This window comes from Podarcis liolepis (assembly GCF_965112155.1).
Source record: "Podarcis liolepis genome assembly, chromosome: 12".
Classification (NCBI taxonomy): domain Eukaryota; kingdom Metazoa; phylum Chordata; class Lepidosauria; order Squamata; family Lacertidae; genus Podarcis; species Podarcis liolepis.
In genome coordinates this window covers 18,243,705-18,264,355 of record NC_139563.1, presented here as the reverse complement: position 1 = coordinate 18,264,355, position 20,651 = coordinate 18,243,705, and the positions used below count along the sequence as shown (strand labels likewise).

The following is a 20,651-nucleotide window of genomic DNA, read 5'->3' as shown; positions in this document are numbered from 1 at the left end:
TCTTGACAGGGCTGGTAAGAGGAGGAAGGAGACAAGGGTGCAGGATTGGATCCTGAGGAGGGGCCCAGTGGTCTGGGAGGCCGTGATCTAGATACTGTGGAGGCAGATAAGTAGGTTGTCATGGGGACAGCCCTGCCTTAGAGGCATTTGACGCCCTGACCAAGCATCAGAGCTGCCTTAGTCGACTCCAGTAGCACATCATGACAGTAAAGCACACCTCACCCTTGAGGCTAGAGCAAATAGTGAGCAGGACAAGGATGCAGCAATGGCTACAATGGCACAAGCAGACCCAGTTTATTCATAGGAGTGCATACTTGCTTGCCCAGTGGCTCAGGAAGACAACCAAGTGAATGACTGTGCCCACACACACCCTTCAGGGGGCATGTCAGGGGTTGTGACACTGTTATAGTTTATGCCTATCAATGTATCCTAAATTCTGTTGTAACTTCTGAACTGTGCAATTTATAACACAATCTATGTTGGGCCTTCAATAATAATCCTGCTGAGGTCAAGAACTGAGTCTACGAGTGGGAGACAGGGCAGGTGGGATATAAACTACATGAAATAAAACAAGTGGGTTCATTATGTTTCAAGGCCTTATCACAGTTTCCTTTTCTAAGAATCATACATTTATTGGGAGGAGAAAGGAGAAGAAGGCTGCATAAACTTCTTCCCCCAAAGTATCCTGGGAAGTGAACTTTATTCCTCACAGGCCTACAATTCCCAGAACCCTTAAAAATGCAATTCCCAGGATTCTTTGGGGAAAGTCATGTGCTTTAAATGTGTGACATTTATGCAGCCCAAGCATTTAAACTGGAACATGAAGTTATTGTGGCATACAGAAGGATGATTTAGAACCCCTGTGTACCAAAAGAGGCACTGAGAAACTTAATTTGAAAGCTAGAATATTCATCTACCAGGTGTTTATTATTTATATCTACTGGGTTTCAAGCTCTTATCTTCCCATTGGAATTGGCCATGCTGCTGTGTGTATTGTGGTTTGCTCCAATGGGATCCATCTCCAAATGATATGTAGCCCCCAGCCTGTGCCATCTGGAGAAAAAATGCAGGATAGCTGCATTCTAATCTTTTGCAGTAAACACAAGGAGTCCCGTGGCACCTTCAAGACTAACAAATGCATTGTAGCAGAAGCTTTCATGGACAAAAACCCACTTCACCACACATCATACATATTACCAAGTGGCCGCTACTCCACAAAAGTGAACGTCACAGTTTATGTATTCATCTCTGAAGTGCCACAAAAGGTCTTGAAGGAAAGATGTTTATCAAGAAGAAAGCCTCTATCAGCAAACCATGATTTTCACTACAATCTTGTTTTAGAATTTTGAAATGTTATATGACATCATAGTTGATCCTAAAAGAAAAGTTTGGATTTGAAATCCCGCTTTATCACTACCCGAAGGAGTCTCAAAGTGGCTAACATTCTCCTTTCCCTTCCTCCCCACAACAAACACTCTGTGAGGTGAGTGGGGCTGAGAGACTTCAGAGACTTCAGATGAGAGGCACAAATACAAGATGGGTGACACCTGGCTTGAGAGCAGTACATGTGAAAAGGATCTAGGAGTCTTGGTTGACCACAAACTTGACATGAGTCAACAGTGTGACGTGGCAGCTAAAAAAGCCAATGCAATTCTGGGCTGCATCAATAGGAGTATAGCATCTAGATCAAGGGAAGTAATAGTGCCACTGTATTCTGCTCTGGTCAGACCTCACCTGGAGTACTGTGTCCAGTTCTGGGCACCACAGTTCAAGAAGGATACTGACAAACTGGAATGTGTCCAGAGGAGGGCAACCAAAATGGTCAAAGGCCTGGAAACAATGCCTTATGAGGAACGGCTAAGGGAGCTGGGCATGTTTAGCCTGGAGAAGAGGAGGTTAAGGGGTGATATGATAGCCATGTTCAAATATATAAAAGGATGTCACATAGAGGAGGGAGAAAGGTTGTTTTCTGCTGCTCCAGAGAAGCGGACACGGAGCAATGGATTCAAACTACAAGAAAGAAGATTCCACCTAAACATTAGGAAGAACTTCCTGACAGTAAGAGCTGTTCGACGGTGGAATTTGCTGCCAAGGAGTGTGGTGGAGTCTCCTTCTTTGGAGGTCTTTAAGCAGAGGCTTGACAACCATATGTCAGGAGTGCTCTGATGGTGTTTCCTGCTTGGCAGGGGGTTGGACTCGATGGCCCTTGTGGTCTCTTCCAACTCTATGATTCTATGATTCTAAGTGTGACCAGCCCAAGGTCACCCAGCAGCTGCATGGGGAGGAGCGGAGACACGAACCCGGTTCACCAGATTACGAGTCTACCACTCTTAACCACAATGGCTCTTTAGATGCTTTTAGATATCTAGAGCTGAGTTGAATCACGGGGGGTGGGGTGCTTTACAAACATTTTCATGGTCTTTAAAATATTGCCCACATCGTGAGTGTTTGTTCAGGGAAGAACTCAAGAGGTATCCTGTTCAGACCCAGGGCTGGGGAAGCCGGCAGGGGTGGAGGGCGAGAATAATCAAGCAAGTGGAGTCAGGCTCCTGTTGAATAACCTAGAAGACCACCAAGCACACAAGTGCTCCTAACAAGCCTGGAACTCAACTAAGCTATGTTATTGTCTTGGGCAGACTCTAACTCCTCCCGGGCTCTCACTCTTTCCTGAAGAGTGCAGCACCTTTTAGGGATTGCACAGGGTTATAGAATAGACTTCCCAGAGGAGGGGGTTCATCATCTTTGTGGTCTTCCTGACATTCCTATTCATCCAGGCCTTGTAAATAGCTTAAGTAGTTTGGGCCATTGTTTTTGAGATCTGTTTAATCTAGTAGGAGATGCTGAGCCAGTGCAAGCAGGAACGGAACAGGAAGAACAAATAGCCCCCATGGATTGTGGATTCTTAAGGGAATATTGATTAATATTTTTGTGGGTGCCACAGAAGATACCATTGAACACACTGGCACCTTTGGATATCATGCTGGTGATTCTTGCCTTACTGGTTGATATGATTATCAAAGGAATAGAAGAAAACTTGGAAATTTCAAAACTGTGCTGAAACAGCAAGAGAGACAGATCAAGGGGCAACAGTAGCAAAGAATTATGAACGACGGCTCAATGTGAAAGGAAGGGAATTTCAAAAGTGTGTTACAAAGTCCTTGAAAACCTTTTTTCCTTTAAATATTGCTCAAGGATTCTTTTTTAAAAATAGTTGCAGTTGTAAGACACATATGAAAACTATTTGAATGACCAGAAAATGAGTGGGAGGCTGCATCTGGATGCTAATCAATGCCCCCGCTCCCACAACTATCCAAATATATCATCATCTTGGAATGGAATGTAAGGACAAACAATATTTTCATGCAAAAGAATTACTTAACTGAGACCAAATATAGGCAATCTATGCAACTGAATTAGGTATGGCAGGGAAACGTTATGATGGATATAAATCATGTATGTAACCACACATGTGTGTCTATATTATCTACATCTATTTTAAGCTATTTCCATGTTTCATTTTACCTCTTTTGGAGTTCTAAAATGTGTTAAAATCAAAAAGTGGCGAATTACATTCTGCATTTCAGACCACACTTTTTCCTTATGCATGGATGTCGGGGGAGGAGAGATGTCAATCATACTAACCAAGCATAGAATACTTGAGGGTTTGGGCCAAAGACTTGATTCCTGGTAAATACATATAGTTTTTGAAAGTAAGTACTGTTCAATATATTACTTCTGAAGAGAACTTTTTTCTTCTATAGCTCTGGCATGAAATTCCTTCAAGCGGTCTTTTCAGAAAGTACAAATGCAAATCAATTTTCTTCCCTTGCTGTCATGCTAAAAGGCAGCTCATGGAGAAAGATGCTTTAAATTATTATTATTATTAAATTACTAAACAAAGACAATCTGCAGGGCAAAATAAATTATTATTAAAAAAACTATGCTCAAAAGTAGCAAGTGCATCAACAAATGTCTGTTATTTCCATTGTCATCACCACATAAGAACGACGTTTACTGAACTGGACCAAATGACGCCTTTCACCAGCATTCTGACTTACAGAGTGGATATTGTCAGATAATTGAGAGGAAGTTAGTCATAACCTCTTGACATGGAGTGACTTCTGCTGTTGTTCACTCTTTATTGGCCATGACCAAGGTCCCCTTTATCCAGCAAATTAACTTCCGCACCCACTGTTCCCCAATATTGATATTGCTAACCTGCACTAACCAGGACTCACACATCAGAAGGGTGTACACAGTTGGTTTATATTATTGCTCAACCACACTGCTCCCTACAGATTTGTACCTTTGACTTCCAGTTCCCACAATTCTCCTCAAACTCTCCCATCTTCTTCTTTGCAAATAATGTCAACATACTGTTTATTTCTTATATAATTTTATATGTTGCCCCATAGATTACACTAAAATTATCCTTTGCATGTGAGAAAGCCCAATATTGAATCTGAATGATTTCTGTTCATGCCTGCTCACTCAATACACTTTTCAGGCCATTCATGCTTTATTGCATGGCACCCAACAATTTATTCTATACAATTGTTATGCCTGGAAATAAAATCTGGACTCATAACTGCAAGCAGCTATTCAAAGTGCTAGCAGGAACCATTTAAAGCATGGGTAAGCAAACTAAGGCCCGGGGGCTGAATCCGGCCCAATTGCCTTATAAATCCGGCCTGCAGATGGTCCGGGAATCAGCATGTTTTTACATGGGCATCCTTTTATTTAAAATGCATCTCTCGGTTATTTGTGGGGCCTGCATGGTGTTTTTACATGAGTAGAATGTGTCCTTTTTTTAAAATGCATCTCTGAGTTATTTGTGGAGCATAGCAATTCATTCTTCTTCTTCTTCTTCTTCTTTGTCAAAATATAATCTGCCCCCCCCCAAGGTCTGAGTGACAGTGGACCAGCCCCCTGCTGAAAAAGTTTGCTGACTCCTGCTTTAAAGAAACAAAACAAAAAGGGATAACTGCACATGGCTTGGGTATTGCTGAGACAATTTATGATTACTCGTTTAAAGAAAGCCATTAAAATTAGCAATCAGTGTAATTAATCAATTAAAATTTTAATTATACAGATCAGAACTCCTATCCTTAATTAACAGTTGAGGATGATAAACAGAGAGAAATCAGGACTAGAGACACACGAAAAGCCAATACAAACACATCAGTCCAGTTTTTGTCCCAAAATTTCTTAAACAAGAATCCTCCAGGTGGCTTTTCCCTCTATGTGTATCTAAAGCTAGGAGACTATTTCCCTTTCATTGTAAGATCATGGGTTTTCATACTAAGAAACAGGCAACTGCAGCCAACAGTGTGCCATTGAAATCAATGCCAATATGTCTCTTAATTGGAGAGGGGGAGTCTCCAGGTGCATGTGGGGTGGACAAGAGAACATTTTCCCTCTCTTGGACACATTCCTGAACAACAATTTTAAACTGAGGACATCGGGCTAAATTTTAATAAAGGTCAAAACAGGGCTGAAAAAGACTCATGCTTGCAGACCAGGACAGCTGCTGTCAGTGAGAGCAGCTTTTCCCTACCTGGTCCCTTCCTGATGTTTTGGACTATAGTTACCAGCATCCCTGATCTGGCCATGCTGGCTGGGACTGATGGGAGTTGGAGTCCAACAACATTTGGAGGATACCATATTGGAGGACGCTGGTATAGATGCCACTCAGCTAGTTTGACTATTATGATTATGATTATTACCCCACCCATCTGGCTGGGTTTCCCCCACCACTCTGCCTTCAGTAGAAGCTGTGTAGACTGTATTCCAGCAAATGCCATAAATTAATTGTGTGTTAATTAAAACTGGTCACCTGCAAGGAAGGAGTGCTTATTTATGATAGGCACCAGCCATACTGTTAAGGAGGTCAAAATATGGGCTAATATTTTGAATTACAGTACATATCATTGGTGGGAACATCTCTAAATAGATGTTAGAAAACTGCTTCTGACTGGCATTGAGAACTGTGGATGGAGAAATCCACAGCAGAGGAAACAATATCCTCTATAGACATAATTAAGTGAATTGCTTTAATAGAGTTAAAACTTTTAACCTTCACAATATTCGAAACGGATACAAGAACTGCTTCTATTTAAAGTTTGCATGAACAGTCTATGCTGCACTAAAACTTTTACAGTGATGTAAACCATTGAAATAAATTATCTTAATTTGGTCAGATCTATATTCATTAACTGTATTACCCACCAAGGGAATAAAAGACAAATTTTAATTCTACTAATGTATTTCACTTGTGCATTCGTTTGGCACTATAGTAATTAAGGGCACTGTTCAACAACATTCCCTCACTCTTCACTTAGGCTGAAGTCCCAGTGGGACAACAGCAAAAATTTGGCCTAACTGTGAAGTGTTGAGCTTGTAATAATTTTAGGTGTGGAAATATTAATTTTGTGAGCCTGAAACATATATTCTGAAGCACTCTAGATATTTATCTTTTAGTGCCCTTAAGCACTGTGAATTAGAACATTTACGTAATCAGGAAAAAGTGCAACATTCAGAGTATACAAATAACGAAGAATCATTACATTATGAACCAGCTTACATATTCAAAGGAGAGCTGAGCTTCAATTTCTCAGAAAATAGTATTCTGAAACATTTTTATAAGGGGGAGGGTTTCCCTGAAAAAGCATGCAATTTTGCAGCATTTCAAGGGGCCATTTTTGCTGAGCTCAAACTAGACACTTGGCAAGTGCAACCCCTGAAATATTCTAGTCAATAATTCAACACTAACTTTCACTAAATAGGTCTGTCTGAGATTCCTCCAGAATGAAGAAAGGGCCCATAGATTATAAAAAACATATAGATACATAGATAGGTAACTAGATATAATTCCTGCAGGTAAAGAAAGAACAACCCAGGAACCTAGCACCTCATTCAAAAGGTTCAGTTCTCCTCAACATCTGGAAAATAGAGAAGTTCACCCAGGGATAGTATTTAGCTGCTCCTAGTATACCTCTCTCTGGTTTTAACAATCAAGTGTGTGCCACTTAGCTGCAGTAGGCTATCCTGCAATCTGATCCTTGCAGGAATATGATGGATTGTTGGGTTATTGCTCTATATCTGTAACTGCTGCATGAAGAATCTCAATATTTGGATAGCCAGTCTCCTCACTGCATATGAAGCTGGCAATATACTGTAGTTATTTCTAAAGCAAGTAGTGTTTTTCACAACAGGCTTGTGTAATAGGTACAAAAGACTGCTTCACTTTTTCCTTAAAATTATTTCTGAAGGATTAAACACTATTATACACCATTAATGTCATTCCTGGAAGAGATCTATAAAATTTTACATGATTTATAGAATACACAGGCACCCTTAATATACAGAGTGCCTGTGTATTCTGTAACTCATGAGCTCAACATATTTGCAGCCAAGAATGGCAAAGAAGCTAATTCTAGGATGCATCATTTTATGGGGTAGAATTAAAGAAAACCTTTATCTCAGAGTATTCATGCTTTCTTCAAGAAGTGTGCTTTGTAATATAATGTGGGGCAATACATATATTCAAGCATATTTTCCTAACCAGCAACTACAGATGCTACTCTCTAGTTCACCAGGCTTCAAAAAATGGGCTTCCAATTATTTTACATTACTGAAAATTGTGATAATATGCACCTGAGTGGACAAAGGAGAACGAACACACACACACACATTTTCAAATGCTTTTTCAGTGATCAGATGATGAGGTCCAGAGTAGTGTAATGAACAGCAGCAATTTCTTTATATAAAGGCTAGCTCTATTCTCTTAATAAGTCCCTCTCTGCAGCCTTATGCATGTTTGTTCATAATGGTGCTGAAGAAATGGACAATCTGCTAAGAGAGCTTGCACTGACAGTGAAAAAAAATCTGAAATTCACTGCAAAATGAGGAAAGAAGATGTAGTCTCTTATTCCTTCCCACAAAATAGAACTTCCATGCTGTGAATTTAAGAGCCACTATGGAGCACTGGTTGTCTTGTCAGGCTACAACTGGGAAGACCCAGACTCAAATCCCCACTCAGCCATGAAGTTCAATGGGTGAACTTGCATCAGTCACTAACTTTTAGTACAGTGATAGATAACATGGTACCATCCAGATATTTTTGAATACCACTCCCATGATCCCTGATCATTGGGCTGGAGCTGATAGGAGTTGAAACCCAACAGCAACTAGGCAGGACTTGAGTGTCATTACATAACACAAAACATAGGTAGAGAGTTTCCTGGGACATCCAGAGTTGTACAAAGTAAATGTAACATTGCAGGATTAAAGCCAAGTCACAGGGGTGGAACGGACTCCCTCGGGAGGTGGTGGACTCTTCCTTCATTGCAGGTTTTTAAGCAGAGGTTGGATGACCATCTATCATGTATGCTGAAACTGAGATTCCTGCATTGCAGGGAGTTGGACTAGATGACTGTTGGGGTCATCTAGCTCTACAATTCTATGATTCTAATTAGTTAGTCCTTGCTGAAAAAGAGACAAGCCTGACGCTCTTCAGAAAATACAGAAATAGATATTGAGTTCACCACAAGCCAAATAGGCTGGCTGGCTGGCTCCCATTCATTCACACTGGATGATTAATAGATGAATTACAAGCATTGTTTGTGTAAGATCTTATAATGGGTTCCAGGGATCAACTGGATGATTGCAACCTCCTGCTTGTGGCTAGCATTTGCTTGGGTCAGCATTGGCTCCTCATTTATAAAGCATAGACAAGCTAAGTAAAAACAAGTACTCTTTAGCCACAGAGCAAGCCTAGTTTGAACAACCAAGACACTACAGAGGGCCTGGTGTAAAGTCATTGTTTGCCAAAATAGATACACAAAGCCCATCACCCGGGCATAAAGAAAGCACACTACTTAACTACTATGCCTAATAATGGTTGATAGATCTAGACCACATGAGTTTCTCTGAGCTGTAGATCAGTGGGGGAGCATCTGTGTTGAATGCAGAAAATCTCAAATTCAATCCCTGGCAGCTCCAGGTTAGGCAGGTGAAGACCCTTCTCTGAAACTGTGGAAAGTCACTGCCAGTCATTATAGACAATAATAAGCTAAATGGGCCAATGGTCTGACTCAGTGTAAGGCAGCTTCCTATGTTCCTACACCCTTCTTTAATGTTCTTTAAGCCAGTAACTCCCCTTCATGGATCACTGCCTTGTTGTGGCGAAGGGGCTTGAAGCTATGCCATGCGGGGCCACCCAAGACAGACAGGTCATAGCCGAGAGTTTAGACTAAATGTGATCCACCTGGAGAAGGAACTGGCAAATCACTCCAGTATTTTGCCAAGAAAACTCCATGGACATAAAAAAGGAGAAGCTTTGAGAAGAAAGTGAGTGTTTCCAGGGTATGCTCTGGTTCATGGAGTTACGGGGTGTCAAACACAACTAAGACGACTAAACAACAACAATCACTATAATCACTTCTACAGCAGTGAATTCCATGCACTACATAAAGTAGTACTTTATTTTATGGGTTCTGAATCCACTGTCTATTTAATTGGGTGCCCAAAATTCCTATTATTATGAGAAAGAGGGGAAAGTTGTGACTCCCACTTTTTTTCTGCCATGCCAAACTTTATAAAGCTCTGTTCTGTCATGTTTGCTCTTATTCAACTTTTTAAAAACAACAACAAATAATAATTTAGCCTTTCCCCCATGGAAAGATGTTCTAGTCCTTGATCATTTTGCTTGCCCTATTCGAGTAGTAAAATAAATTTTATGGGATAGGGAGAGTAAAACTGTGTAGAAGGCATTCCAAGCACAGTTCCACCCCAGATTTATATAAATTCACTATGACACAAGCCATTTTATTTTCAATCCAGTTGGTAATAATCTCTAATGCTGAATTTTCTTCCTTCTCACTGCCACTGCAGGCACTGAGGTATTCATCACCACCCCAATACTTTTTTTCTGAACTGTCACAGCAAATTGAGTTCCCATAAACATATGTATAAGTTTCTCGCCTCATTTCAACATGCATCATTTTACACTTATTACAATGAATCTCATTTGCCATTTTGTTTCCCATTTGTCCAGGTCTGGAGATAATCCTTGGGGATGATTTGGCATCATCCACAAACTTGAGCACATTTAAGAGTAAGTCAAAAAGGTCTCCCAATCATGCAAAGTGATCTCGCATCAAACAGGGTGCCGGCCAGATTAGAAACAGTGTGCACTGCATCTGATCTCATTAGACCACCCAAATCTAAGGACACGCCTGGAAGGTAAAGATAATGATGTGGGCCATAGCAAGTGGCCAAGCTTGCTGACTGGCTGTGCACAGTAGTAATCAATATGTCTGTTTAGATGAAAATTCACCCCTGAGACCCTATATCCTCACAGCTAATTCAGGAGAAACTTTTTGGCTCCCTCTCTTTCTTCCCATAACTTCTCCAACATGTTAATGCAGGACCTTCCAGTTTAATTAAGTCCACCCCTTGGTGAAGAGAAAGATAAGAAGGGTGGAGGAAGAGTGAAGACAGGAACATGCCAATAACTGTCACAGGGCAAAGTACCACCAGAAATGGCCCAATGTGTTTACAAGAGAGAGCACCCTAAATATAAATTTGTTAAGTAATCCAAATTCCACTAAACAAATGCAAGACAAACATAGCATATTAAACACTTAAAAAAATGTATGCATTAAAGATTTAAAACATATAGGAAGGGGGAGGGAAAGGGTTAAAACCAGGAATTCTTCTTGCATCTGGTCTATCACTTACAAGCCTCATCCTCACCCTCCACAGTGTTATGCTCCATTCTGCTCTCATTATAGTTTTGCTTCTACTGTTCATGCCCTGTTAAACAATTTCAGTTTAATTAATTACCCCACTGATATGAAATCACCAAAGGATCCTTCGTTTCTAGGTACATACAGACTCATTAACATCAAATTTAATAGATCTTCAAGGGGGGGAAGCCCACGCACACACAAAAGATACTCCGAAAAAGAGGTGAAAAGATCGCTCTGTTAAGTAACACCATTCAAGTATGTTTTGATATCACTGCTGATCTCAACAGCAATTGTGGGCTTAGAAATGCACAAAATACAAAGCTATCAGAAATATGTAAAGGGAATACCTTTTTTAAAAAAAGAAGACCACTCTTAAAAACTCCCAGTTCAACTTGCCTTGAAAGATGGATTTCTAATTTAGTGTTAACAATAAGAAACCAATAATATAGACTAGGTGGCAGCTGACAGAATTTTCACTCTGAGCATCAGCTCTGCAAAATCAGTCTTTAAGATGCCAGGGGTACTGTACAGCAGTCTCATATAATCCATGTATTGGTAGACTGCACTACTTCAGACTGTGTATGGGGAATTGAAACCTGAATGCTTTCCCATGTAAACATCTCCTGGCTGGTCGCAAGGCTGGTCTCATTGCAGACCATTGTACCAGCATAACAAAGATTGTGCAGGAGGATGAGAACTAAATTCAACCAGTATTATAGAGAGAAGCAGAGCTTTTTTTCAGCCGGAACTCACTCAGTTCCAGCACCTCTCAGGTGCGTACCCATTGCCATTATAAGAGAACAAGCGAGGTGTTCATTGTGTGTTCTGGCACCTCTTTATTTAATAGAAAAATAGCACTGGATAGAAGGATTTTAAGCCTTAATCCATAAATACCAGTTGTATATGTGCTGGGATGTTTTTATGGGGGGAGGGTGTTATCAAATGGAAATTACCCCACCTGCAGTCTGTAATAGTACAGTCCTATAACAGATGTATTGCACAATATTGTGCTTCAGCTCTAACACTGGCCATTCTATGCACCAAGGGTTACCACCATAGCACTCATTGGCACACATGCACCCACAGGGACGTACCCACAGGATCTCCTCACCCATCCTGAAATGGCTTGAAAAAAGCATTCTATTCTAGCCAACAGAATAGGTTGCCATGTGTGCTGTGTGACGCTCACAACAGTGTCTCCAGTCTGAAATGCGAACATGGGCCCAAAAGGGGGCAACCCCTGCTAGATCCAATGCATTTGCATCCAACTTGTTTTCTGTTAAAATATTACCATATCCTTCCAACATGACCCAACAGGATGCCCACGCTAACACCACCACCATTTAAAATATAGGTAAGGACACATGGCGTTGTGTGTGCATGCATAAATAAAGGTTTGATTATCTAAAGACACGCATGTTACCTGTTCTTGTCTCTCCAGCCATTTATCTACCATGGGGTGGGTGGCACTTAGTGAAGAGCGAGCATTGTCCCTCTGAAACTGGGTAGACCAGCTACTGGTGTCTCGTGGGAGGCTTCTGTAATTTTCATCTTTCTGTTTCAAAACAAAAACAGGGAAGAAGGTGATACAATTTAAAAGCAAAACACAATAACACTGTCTAAGGGCACTAACCATGCAGCAGGTTTTCAAAAGAACGACACACCAGAGACAGACTGGAAATGAAACAGAATGTATCATTTCCAAGTTTAGGTCTCTATAGAACACTAGCACTGCAAGTCTACGTGTGGCACTTTTATAGCCAGTGTGTCCTAGGGGCTGTTAAAATGCAATATGCATTTGCACACTCACAGGCTGCTATGTTTTCCCTACAGCAGTTCCGGAAAACTCATGTGCAAAATGGACCTTCTCTTTAAAAAGTTATAGCAGTGGTGCAAACGCTATGGCGAGTGTGTTAGCAAACTCTGCAGGTGAGTGAGTGTGTTACAACACACCAGGGGCTTCTAACAACTTCAAATAAGGTGTAGCTATTAAGATTTAAGGCAGGGAGAGGTATAGAAAGTGGGGTTAGTTTTAAAAGAATATATAATTTTTTAAAAAAAAACAACAACCCTGACAGTCTTCAGTCAATAGGAATCTTGAAATGCTTAAACATGTGACAGAGTATCCTGGCTTACAGGTTAAGCCTGGATTCTGCTACCGGAAAAGGACAGACACAGTTCCTCTGGGAAAGAAAGGGCAGAAACAAGTTTTTCTCAAATCATGTTTATGTTGAATCCAGGGAGAAGAGAGAAGGGTCCAGCCAATGGGGAAGGATATCAATCCTGCTTGGGACAAAGACAATCCTAGTACAATCTCTTTTGTGTCATGTTATATATCTATGGTGCAAACCTTAAAGCAATAAACAGAGCACTCTGCCTATTTATGTGCGCCCTCTCTGATACATATGGGGTTCTGGTCCCCAGACTGAAGCACAATAAATATAAAAAAGGGATTAAGGTCCTATTAAAATGCACAATGGGGAAACAAGAGGCAAAGTAGCAAGTCACGGAAAGGGCCCTCCATAGTGGAAAGGGAGCTGTCTGGAATTTAATAGTCATCCAAAGGCCTTGACAGAAAGCAGCAGGTCAGGTGTGTGGCAGAATATTGCTTCTCGTTCCATTTCCTCTTTGTGTCAAAAACATATCTGCAACTGCTAAGAGCCAACAGCAACTATTTAAATCATCTGATGGTAGTGCAAAGCCAAAGCAAAATCACAGTTGGGAAAAAGAAATATGACTTGACGTGAGGGAAAACCACTTTAAACCATAATTTATTGATGTGACCTTGTCATATGACAGATCCCCGGCTTCTCTGACTGAGCAAATGAGCATTCTTGCAAGGAAGACCGGGCGGATAATGAACTCCCACTACTACATTGATTGGCAATTACCATTTTCTATACATACTTCTACAACAAGGCTACATAATCCTATTCTATGCAAAGAATAAACCTCCAGACAGCTACTTTTAAATTATCTCAGAACAATATTGGGAATCTCAAAGTACACATATGTACTTCAGTTCTACATCTAACTATGGACTACAACCTATTTTTGTAGAAGGTTAGGCCTTTCTGTGTAAGAGCTAAGGTCTAATTCCCACTGAGCTGTACCACATAAAGATGTAGGAAGATTTCTAATGAGTTTTCTGCATATGAAGCAGCAATATGTAGCTTAAAATAGTACAGCCCTGGCACAAGTTACCAAATGATTTGTAATCTCAGCACAAGACCTTGTACAACCTCTAACTTTTGAAAGGGGGGACAACAAATTATAGTTGGCTTACCAGGAGCCAGGGCAGACAAAAAATGAATCTGGAACCTGGGGACCACCAATGAGCTGTGAATATTGCATTCTGTCCCTTGCTCATGGGCTCTCATGCATGGACTTTTCCATCTCCAACAAGAACTTTCTGCAAGTGTTCTTCTTCTGTTTGTGTGATGAGACAGTGTGGACATGCTAACTAGAGCTTCTGTGTGTTCCAAATTATTTTTCCTACTGGCATATTATTCATATCCCACAGCAGGTAAGTAGGTGGGACTCTGTGTAGGGTTGAGATTATATATGGCAAAGCAAAAACAAGAACAGCTTAGTGCTTCGCCATGCAGATCTCATTCTGACAATTATTTGATGTGTAGGTTATAAACAGCGTTGATGTTTGAACACACAAGTTTTTCATTTGTTATAAATGCTGTTTTCCTGGGCAATATGTTTGTCACAGGTCAAGAGGAGCAGACAGGAGGAAGGGATGTCCAGGCAGGATTTTTGGTTCTGGATTTTCAAAGGGCATTAGGAACATTCTTCTACCAGCTGTTTATCCAGAACCATATTATTTGCGCTGCTGCATGGATATTTCCACTAAAATTGTGAACAACGGATTACCAGGATGGTGCAACTATGCAGGTTCCCCAACAGAGCTTAACCATGAGCCTTGGCTCAGATGGCATACTCAGTCAAAACTTGGCTTAGTTCAGTGTGACACAAGATTTCAAAAGACCTGGGAAGGGCAAAGTGGCTGTGAGTAACTCTCTGGGAGCTTTAATGATCATGCAGTCCTGGTTGTTGGAGAACGCGTTGGGGGCGCCCCTGCAGCCTTGAACTCCAAGCGTCCTCTGGTATGCGCAGCTCTGGAAAAGGCATTTACCTTCTTCTCCAGTGCGCTTCAGTGACATATATCAAATGATATATGCACACTAATCTTCTAGCATAACACAGCAAGAAGTGTGACACATCGTAGAGCTAATCTATATAATTATTTACACACTATGTACAGACAAAGGAATCATGGTGTCTTCTCTCTCTCGCTCTGAGAGGGAAACAGACAGAAGTAAAAGCAAAAGTACAGTACAATAGTACATACAGCGGAAGAGATAAGACTGTCTTCCATTCCCACACTCTTCCCAGCAAAGAGAGACAGACAGTCAGTCAGACAGACAGACTCTTTTCATCATGCTATCAGCAGGTTTCCCCTAACATACAGGTGAGAATAGTCGAAGGACCAATATGCAATTAAACAACAACAACTCCCACCCCAGCAATTTTCATCATGACCTTTGAGACAAAGGCCACTTTGGAGAAATTCTCTTTACTCAGAATGTCAGGCACATGTTTCAAGGCTTCCTCTATAATGGGGACATAGAGACTAATTGTGTCAGTCAGCGAGTGACTTGTTACAAGTGTTTGTATATATTAAATGAGACGGACACCATTGCTTGGCAGTCTCTATTCCCCTCTGGGTAGATTCAGTTTATTTTATCATTCTACAGTGCAATTTAACACTCTGCCTATTTCCAGATGATTTTAGAGCCATGACCTTGTAAACTAAAGCAGACAGGACAGGTGATGTCCCCACGACATACATAACAGAGGGGCCAGCTCCAATGGCACAATATCAGGGATCTATTAGTCTTTTATGTAGACTACTGTAAAGATTGTTCCAATACAAAATGGTTAAGGGAGGATGAAACAGGAAGAGTATTTTAAAAATAATAATTTATTTATAATAATTAGGGAGTCAAGAGGGGGAGAAGGCATTTATCTCAGATTCTTCGATGAAAAGAAGGACCAGAAAATTTGTATTCTGAGAAAGACATTGGGAAAAAATGACCACTTGTTACCCATCCTGATTATCAAACCCCTTTCAAAACCGCCTGCCTCTGCAGCTCTATGAGTAAAACTAATCTCTTACGCATAAAGAGTAGAGGATTAGATAGCAATGCTGTGAGAAGATAGCAGACCCTTTCATAAGCCAGTGCTGTATTTTAATTCCAATGCCCTAACACTCATAAAAAGCTCACCATCCCAGGTTAAATGTGTTTCCCTGATACTTTTGAATGATAAACTGACTAAAGCCAAAAAGTTTTACAGAAAAGGCAATTATTAAGGTCAGTGGTGATAAATGGCTCTTACACTAAGCAACCAATATTCTGCTTTGACAGTCGGCAGTGGAGAATCTGAACCATACCTGAAGAATAAAGTAAAAGTCAAAATGCCGCAGTCATTTTATCTTGTTTACAAAGGAACCATCACAAATGAGATGCTGCTTGGCTTTGTATGTGCACATGCAAAACCAAAAACTCTCAACTTAAGTACAGTTCACATTGTTATTTCTCAGGCCCCAAGAGCTCTGATGAATTCCATTCCCACCCCCCAATTCACCCTCCACTCATTAATCTCACAGTAAAATCTCAATAAAGATAATGCAAAACAAACAAAACAGCATATGGTGATTGATGTAGTGTAATTACAATGCACGAGCTGGGCTTTAATCCTGCTGGTAGTTTAATAAGACCAAAAAAATGAAGAGACACAAAACTGTTTGTTTCCCCCAGGTGCATTTTAAAGAGGAAAAACTACCATATACCACAAGAAATACTGCCTACTTATGTAGACAATAATTCAAAATAATCCATCTGCATTATATCTGCTCTGCAAATCCTAGTCAGTCAAGATGAAACTCACCGAAGAATCAATTCCAACTTCTTTCTCAGTATTCATTATGATCACATTATGCTTCTAAAAACCCTGTGGCAGCATTTACCCCTTATGCTCAAACCAGGGCTTAGCAATACATGGCCAAGCCACCATAAGCCTGTGTGAAGTACTACACTTGGACACTTCCTGTCCCACCTTTTTCTCCAAGGAGCTCACAGTTGCACACGTTTCCGCCCCTCCGCATTTTAATCCTACCAACCCAGCGAGGTGGGTTGGGTAGGTTAGGCTGAGAGGCAGTGGCTGGCCAAAGCTCACGCAGTGACCTTCATGCCCAAGTGGAGATTTGAACCCTGGTCTCCCACGTCGTGGTCTGACACTAACCACTATACCACACTGACACTGTTTGATGAGCATTCCAGGAATTCTGCCGACTAGATCTTGCTTAAAATGCTGTTTTTTATGTATTTCTAAGTAACTTTGGAATATTTTCTTGGTAAAAGGTAACAAATAAATGTCACAATGGCCAAATTCTAGTTCAGGGTGGGGAGCTTTTCACCCTCCAGATGTTTCTGGTCTACACCTCCCGTCAGACTCAGCAGGCAAGCATGGCCAGTGGGAATATGGGAGTTGAAATTCAGCAGTATGGGGAAGGCAAAAGGTTCCCCACCCGTGTTCTATTCCTTACTTTTAAGAATCCTATCATTTTAAGATCAGTGGGCAACTCCTTTTTCTAAAAGGGCAAATAGAAATTTTAATCCTCTTCATCAACTGCCACTTCTATTGGCGTAATGGTGGTAAGAGAGAAACAACAGCAGAAATTCATTCTGCCCCAAAAGGGCCACTCTGTGGCACAGGAAGGTGTGTAAATTCATGCTCTCTCTCGTTCGCGCTCTCTCTCTCTCTCTCTCTCTCTCTCTGTGTGTGTGCGTGTGTGTGTGTGCTTCCTATCTATCCAGTTCTTGGTACATGAATGCCTAGCAGGCCAATTTACTTGCTGACAGGGACAGTAGTTATATATCACACTAGCTCTCAAAAAACAGTTATCAATCATGGGGGAAATGCGTAAGTCCTAATGGGAAAATCACTGGGAACTAAAAACTTCTTTCCATTTTGAAAAACAGCAATGTTGAAATTCACTCTTACACAGTAAATAGGATTTTAGTTTCATTCCACTACCATCCCATGCCCCCCAAAACATTAGCTGCTAAAACATAAAAATAATGAATCCCTACACACCAAGTAATAAGATAATAAACTCTCTCTTTCGCACACATGCTCTTTTAATTTTATTTTTATGTCTGTTTTGGTACATTTGGCTTTGAGTATATTATCCCCACATGAAAAGCAGACAAGCAGACATTAGACTATCAAGTCCAAAAGATTTTATATATATATATATATATATATATATATATATATATATATATATATATATATGCTTTCGTAGGTTTTCACGGGTACAGGAATGCAGGTTTTGGTGTCTTCGGGTGTCTTCCCGTGTAAGAGTTGGGGTGTCTAGGCGACGTTTCGACGAGGTCTCACTCGTCATCTTCAGGCTGGTGCTTTCGGCTTCTTGTTACTGGAACAGAGCAGGATCTCAGTGTTTGAGTTCCTATAAATACTGTTGAGGGGGTGTGGTATATAGCCTCCAACGTTCTGGGCAGAGGGGAAGTTCCCAGGTTAGTGTGTCTTTTCTTCTTTTGTTCCTTAATTACTTGAGGGATATCTTGAGTGATTTCTTGAGTGATATTCTGAGTACCACTTAGGTGGGTCATTAAGTGTGGATTAGTTGCTAAAGCTTTTGACCCCCCCTTCTGCCCGCCCCACAGAAACCTGAGGCTTCCTGCCTATTTGCCCCCCCCCCTCCGGCCGGTGTCCTCACCGAAGGAGTGGAGGTTCTGGATAGCGGACATACGACGCGCTTCGCTTCGCTTTTTCCCGGGTCGAAGGCAACTGCAGCGACGGCGAAAGGCGGACGCGACGAAGTAAACGGCTCTTCAACCTCTGCGAGGGGGCACCAAAAAAAGGAAAAGGCAGCAGGAAGGGCGGGGCCACACGGCCGGCCGTTTATATAGTTGGTGAGTGCTTTTCTGTGCTTTCTGCTCAAGAGGTCAAGACACGAAAGCTTTAGCAACTAATCCACACTTAATGACCCACCTAAGTGGTACTCAGAATATCACTCAAGAAATCACTCAAGATATCCCTCAAGTAATTAAGGAACAAAAGAAGAAAAGACACACTAACCTGGGAACTTCCCCTCTGCCCAGAACGTTGGAGGCTATATACCACACCCCCTCAACAGTATTTATAGGAACTCAAACACTGAGATCCTGCTCTGTTCCAGTAACAAGAAGCCGAAAGCACCAGCCTGAAGATGACGAGTGAGACCTCGTCGAAACGTCGCCTAGACACCCCAACTCTTACACGGGAAGACACCCGAAGACACCAAAACCTGCATATATATATATATATATATATATATATATATATATATATATATATAATCAATCTCCTTCACAGAAGTGTGTATATATACCTACTGTATATATATTTCATTTCCCAACATTTGCTAGCTGTGTTAATTGCTTTAAAAATTAAGCAATTATGACACATTTTCTAACTCCTTAAAAAGTACAGCTCCCCTTCTCATTTGACAAGGACTTAAAAACATTAAAGTCTGTCAACAGAGTAAATTAAAGTTAGGTTTGATTTACCCTTCATATTTCCAAACTTATTAAATTGCAGATTTAGAATTTAGTCTGAAAAGTTAATTTATGTGCAAACATCTTAATGTTTTGATTCCAGAAGTGTATCCAAAATAGGCAGTTGCCACAAAGACAACAGTATCTGTATCACCTTAAAGGCTAACTAGTATACAGCATGAGCTCTCATAGGCAAGAGGCTCTATGTCCATCGACATTTTAAAAGATTCAGCAGCTTTTCAGAATGGATTTGGGTTCTGGGTGATGTTTAGAATTAAAAACAAGAGTCATTTCTCCTTCTGTCAGCTCCATAACTATGACAAACTGCTGCATGGTGCAATCATATATTATGGCCTGGATCCAAAGAACTATGTGGCTATTTCTGCATTTTCAGTGGAGCTTTGGATTTGCATTTCTTGATGGCCCCAAGACAGGACCCCTTGGAAATAGAGTCCTCTGATAACTGTAGTTCTGTGGGTGCATGGACACCAGAATATCCCCTAAACCCCAGTGAAAAACCTCTACTGCCTATGTTGACTCACCCACAGACTCCTTAGGGGATCCTGAGAGCCCTGAGAAGGGAATTATAGATCTGGAAACCCCATTACTCTGAAGGATCCCACAGCGGCAGAAGTTACCAACCCGTTAGGAGGAAGCACCCAGGGAGTGGGGCTACCAATCTGAGACCACGTAGTCCTGCTATAAACCACAGTCACTTAGTTTAGGACCTTGCTGACAAAACTTTGGCTTGCTTTGCAGAAGCACTATCCATGGTCCTGAACGACCTTGGTCTCCCGCCAAGATAACTGTGCCTCTCGAACCAGAACCTTCTAACCCCCACCCCTTGCTTTGGCCATCACCTCTCAATTCCTACTGCAGACTTTTTTGAAACTGACAGGAATTTAAAAAGTGATTTGTTATATGGCATGGTCTGCTGCTGAGAGGTCAAAGTCCCATAAAGCACACCTGTATGCCTTTGGATGTCTCATTAAATGTCTGAACCTGTTTAACATTTGTTTGTTTTTTAAGTAGCCCATCAGGATCAGGACAAAAATGCAGAGAGAGAAGAGGTTAACCCTGCCCCCTCACATTCATGAAAAGCTCTCTTTCTATACACACACTTGCTGTCATCATTTCCATTCCTTAAGTCAGTCTGTATTCCTAGATATGAGATAAGGCTACTCTCTGATCTAATCCAGCAGACCTACATCTAATATTCTGTTATGCGGTGTGTCAAAGCTCAGCTGGGATGGAAGAGAAG

General features: G+C 41.1%; 1 protein-coding gene across 6 annotated transcripts in view; it reads right to left on the bottom strand.

Moving 5' to 3' along the window:
- Nucleotides 1–20,651, bottom strand: part of PARD3 (par-3 family cell polarity regulator) — a 567,261-nt gene that overhangs the window by 286,670 nt on the left and 259,940 nt on the right. For all 6 annotated transcript variants that reach the window (XM_083466611.1, XM_083466612.1, XM_083466608.1 and 3 more), the window contains one exon: nucleotides 12,178–12,309. In XM_083466611.1, the coding sequence (XP_083322737.1) occupies nucleotides 12,178–12,309 (132 nt within the window). The remainder of the gene's footprint in view (nucleotides 1–12,177; nucleotides 12,310–20,651) is intronic.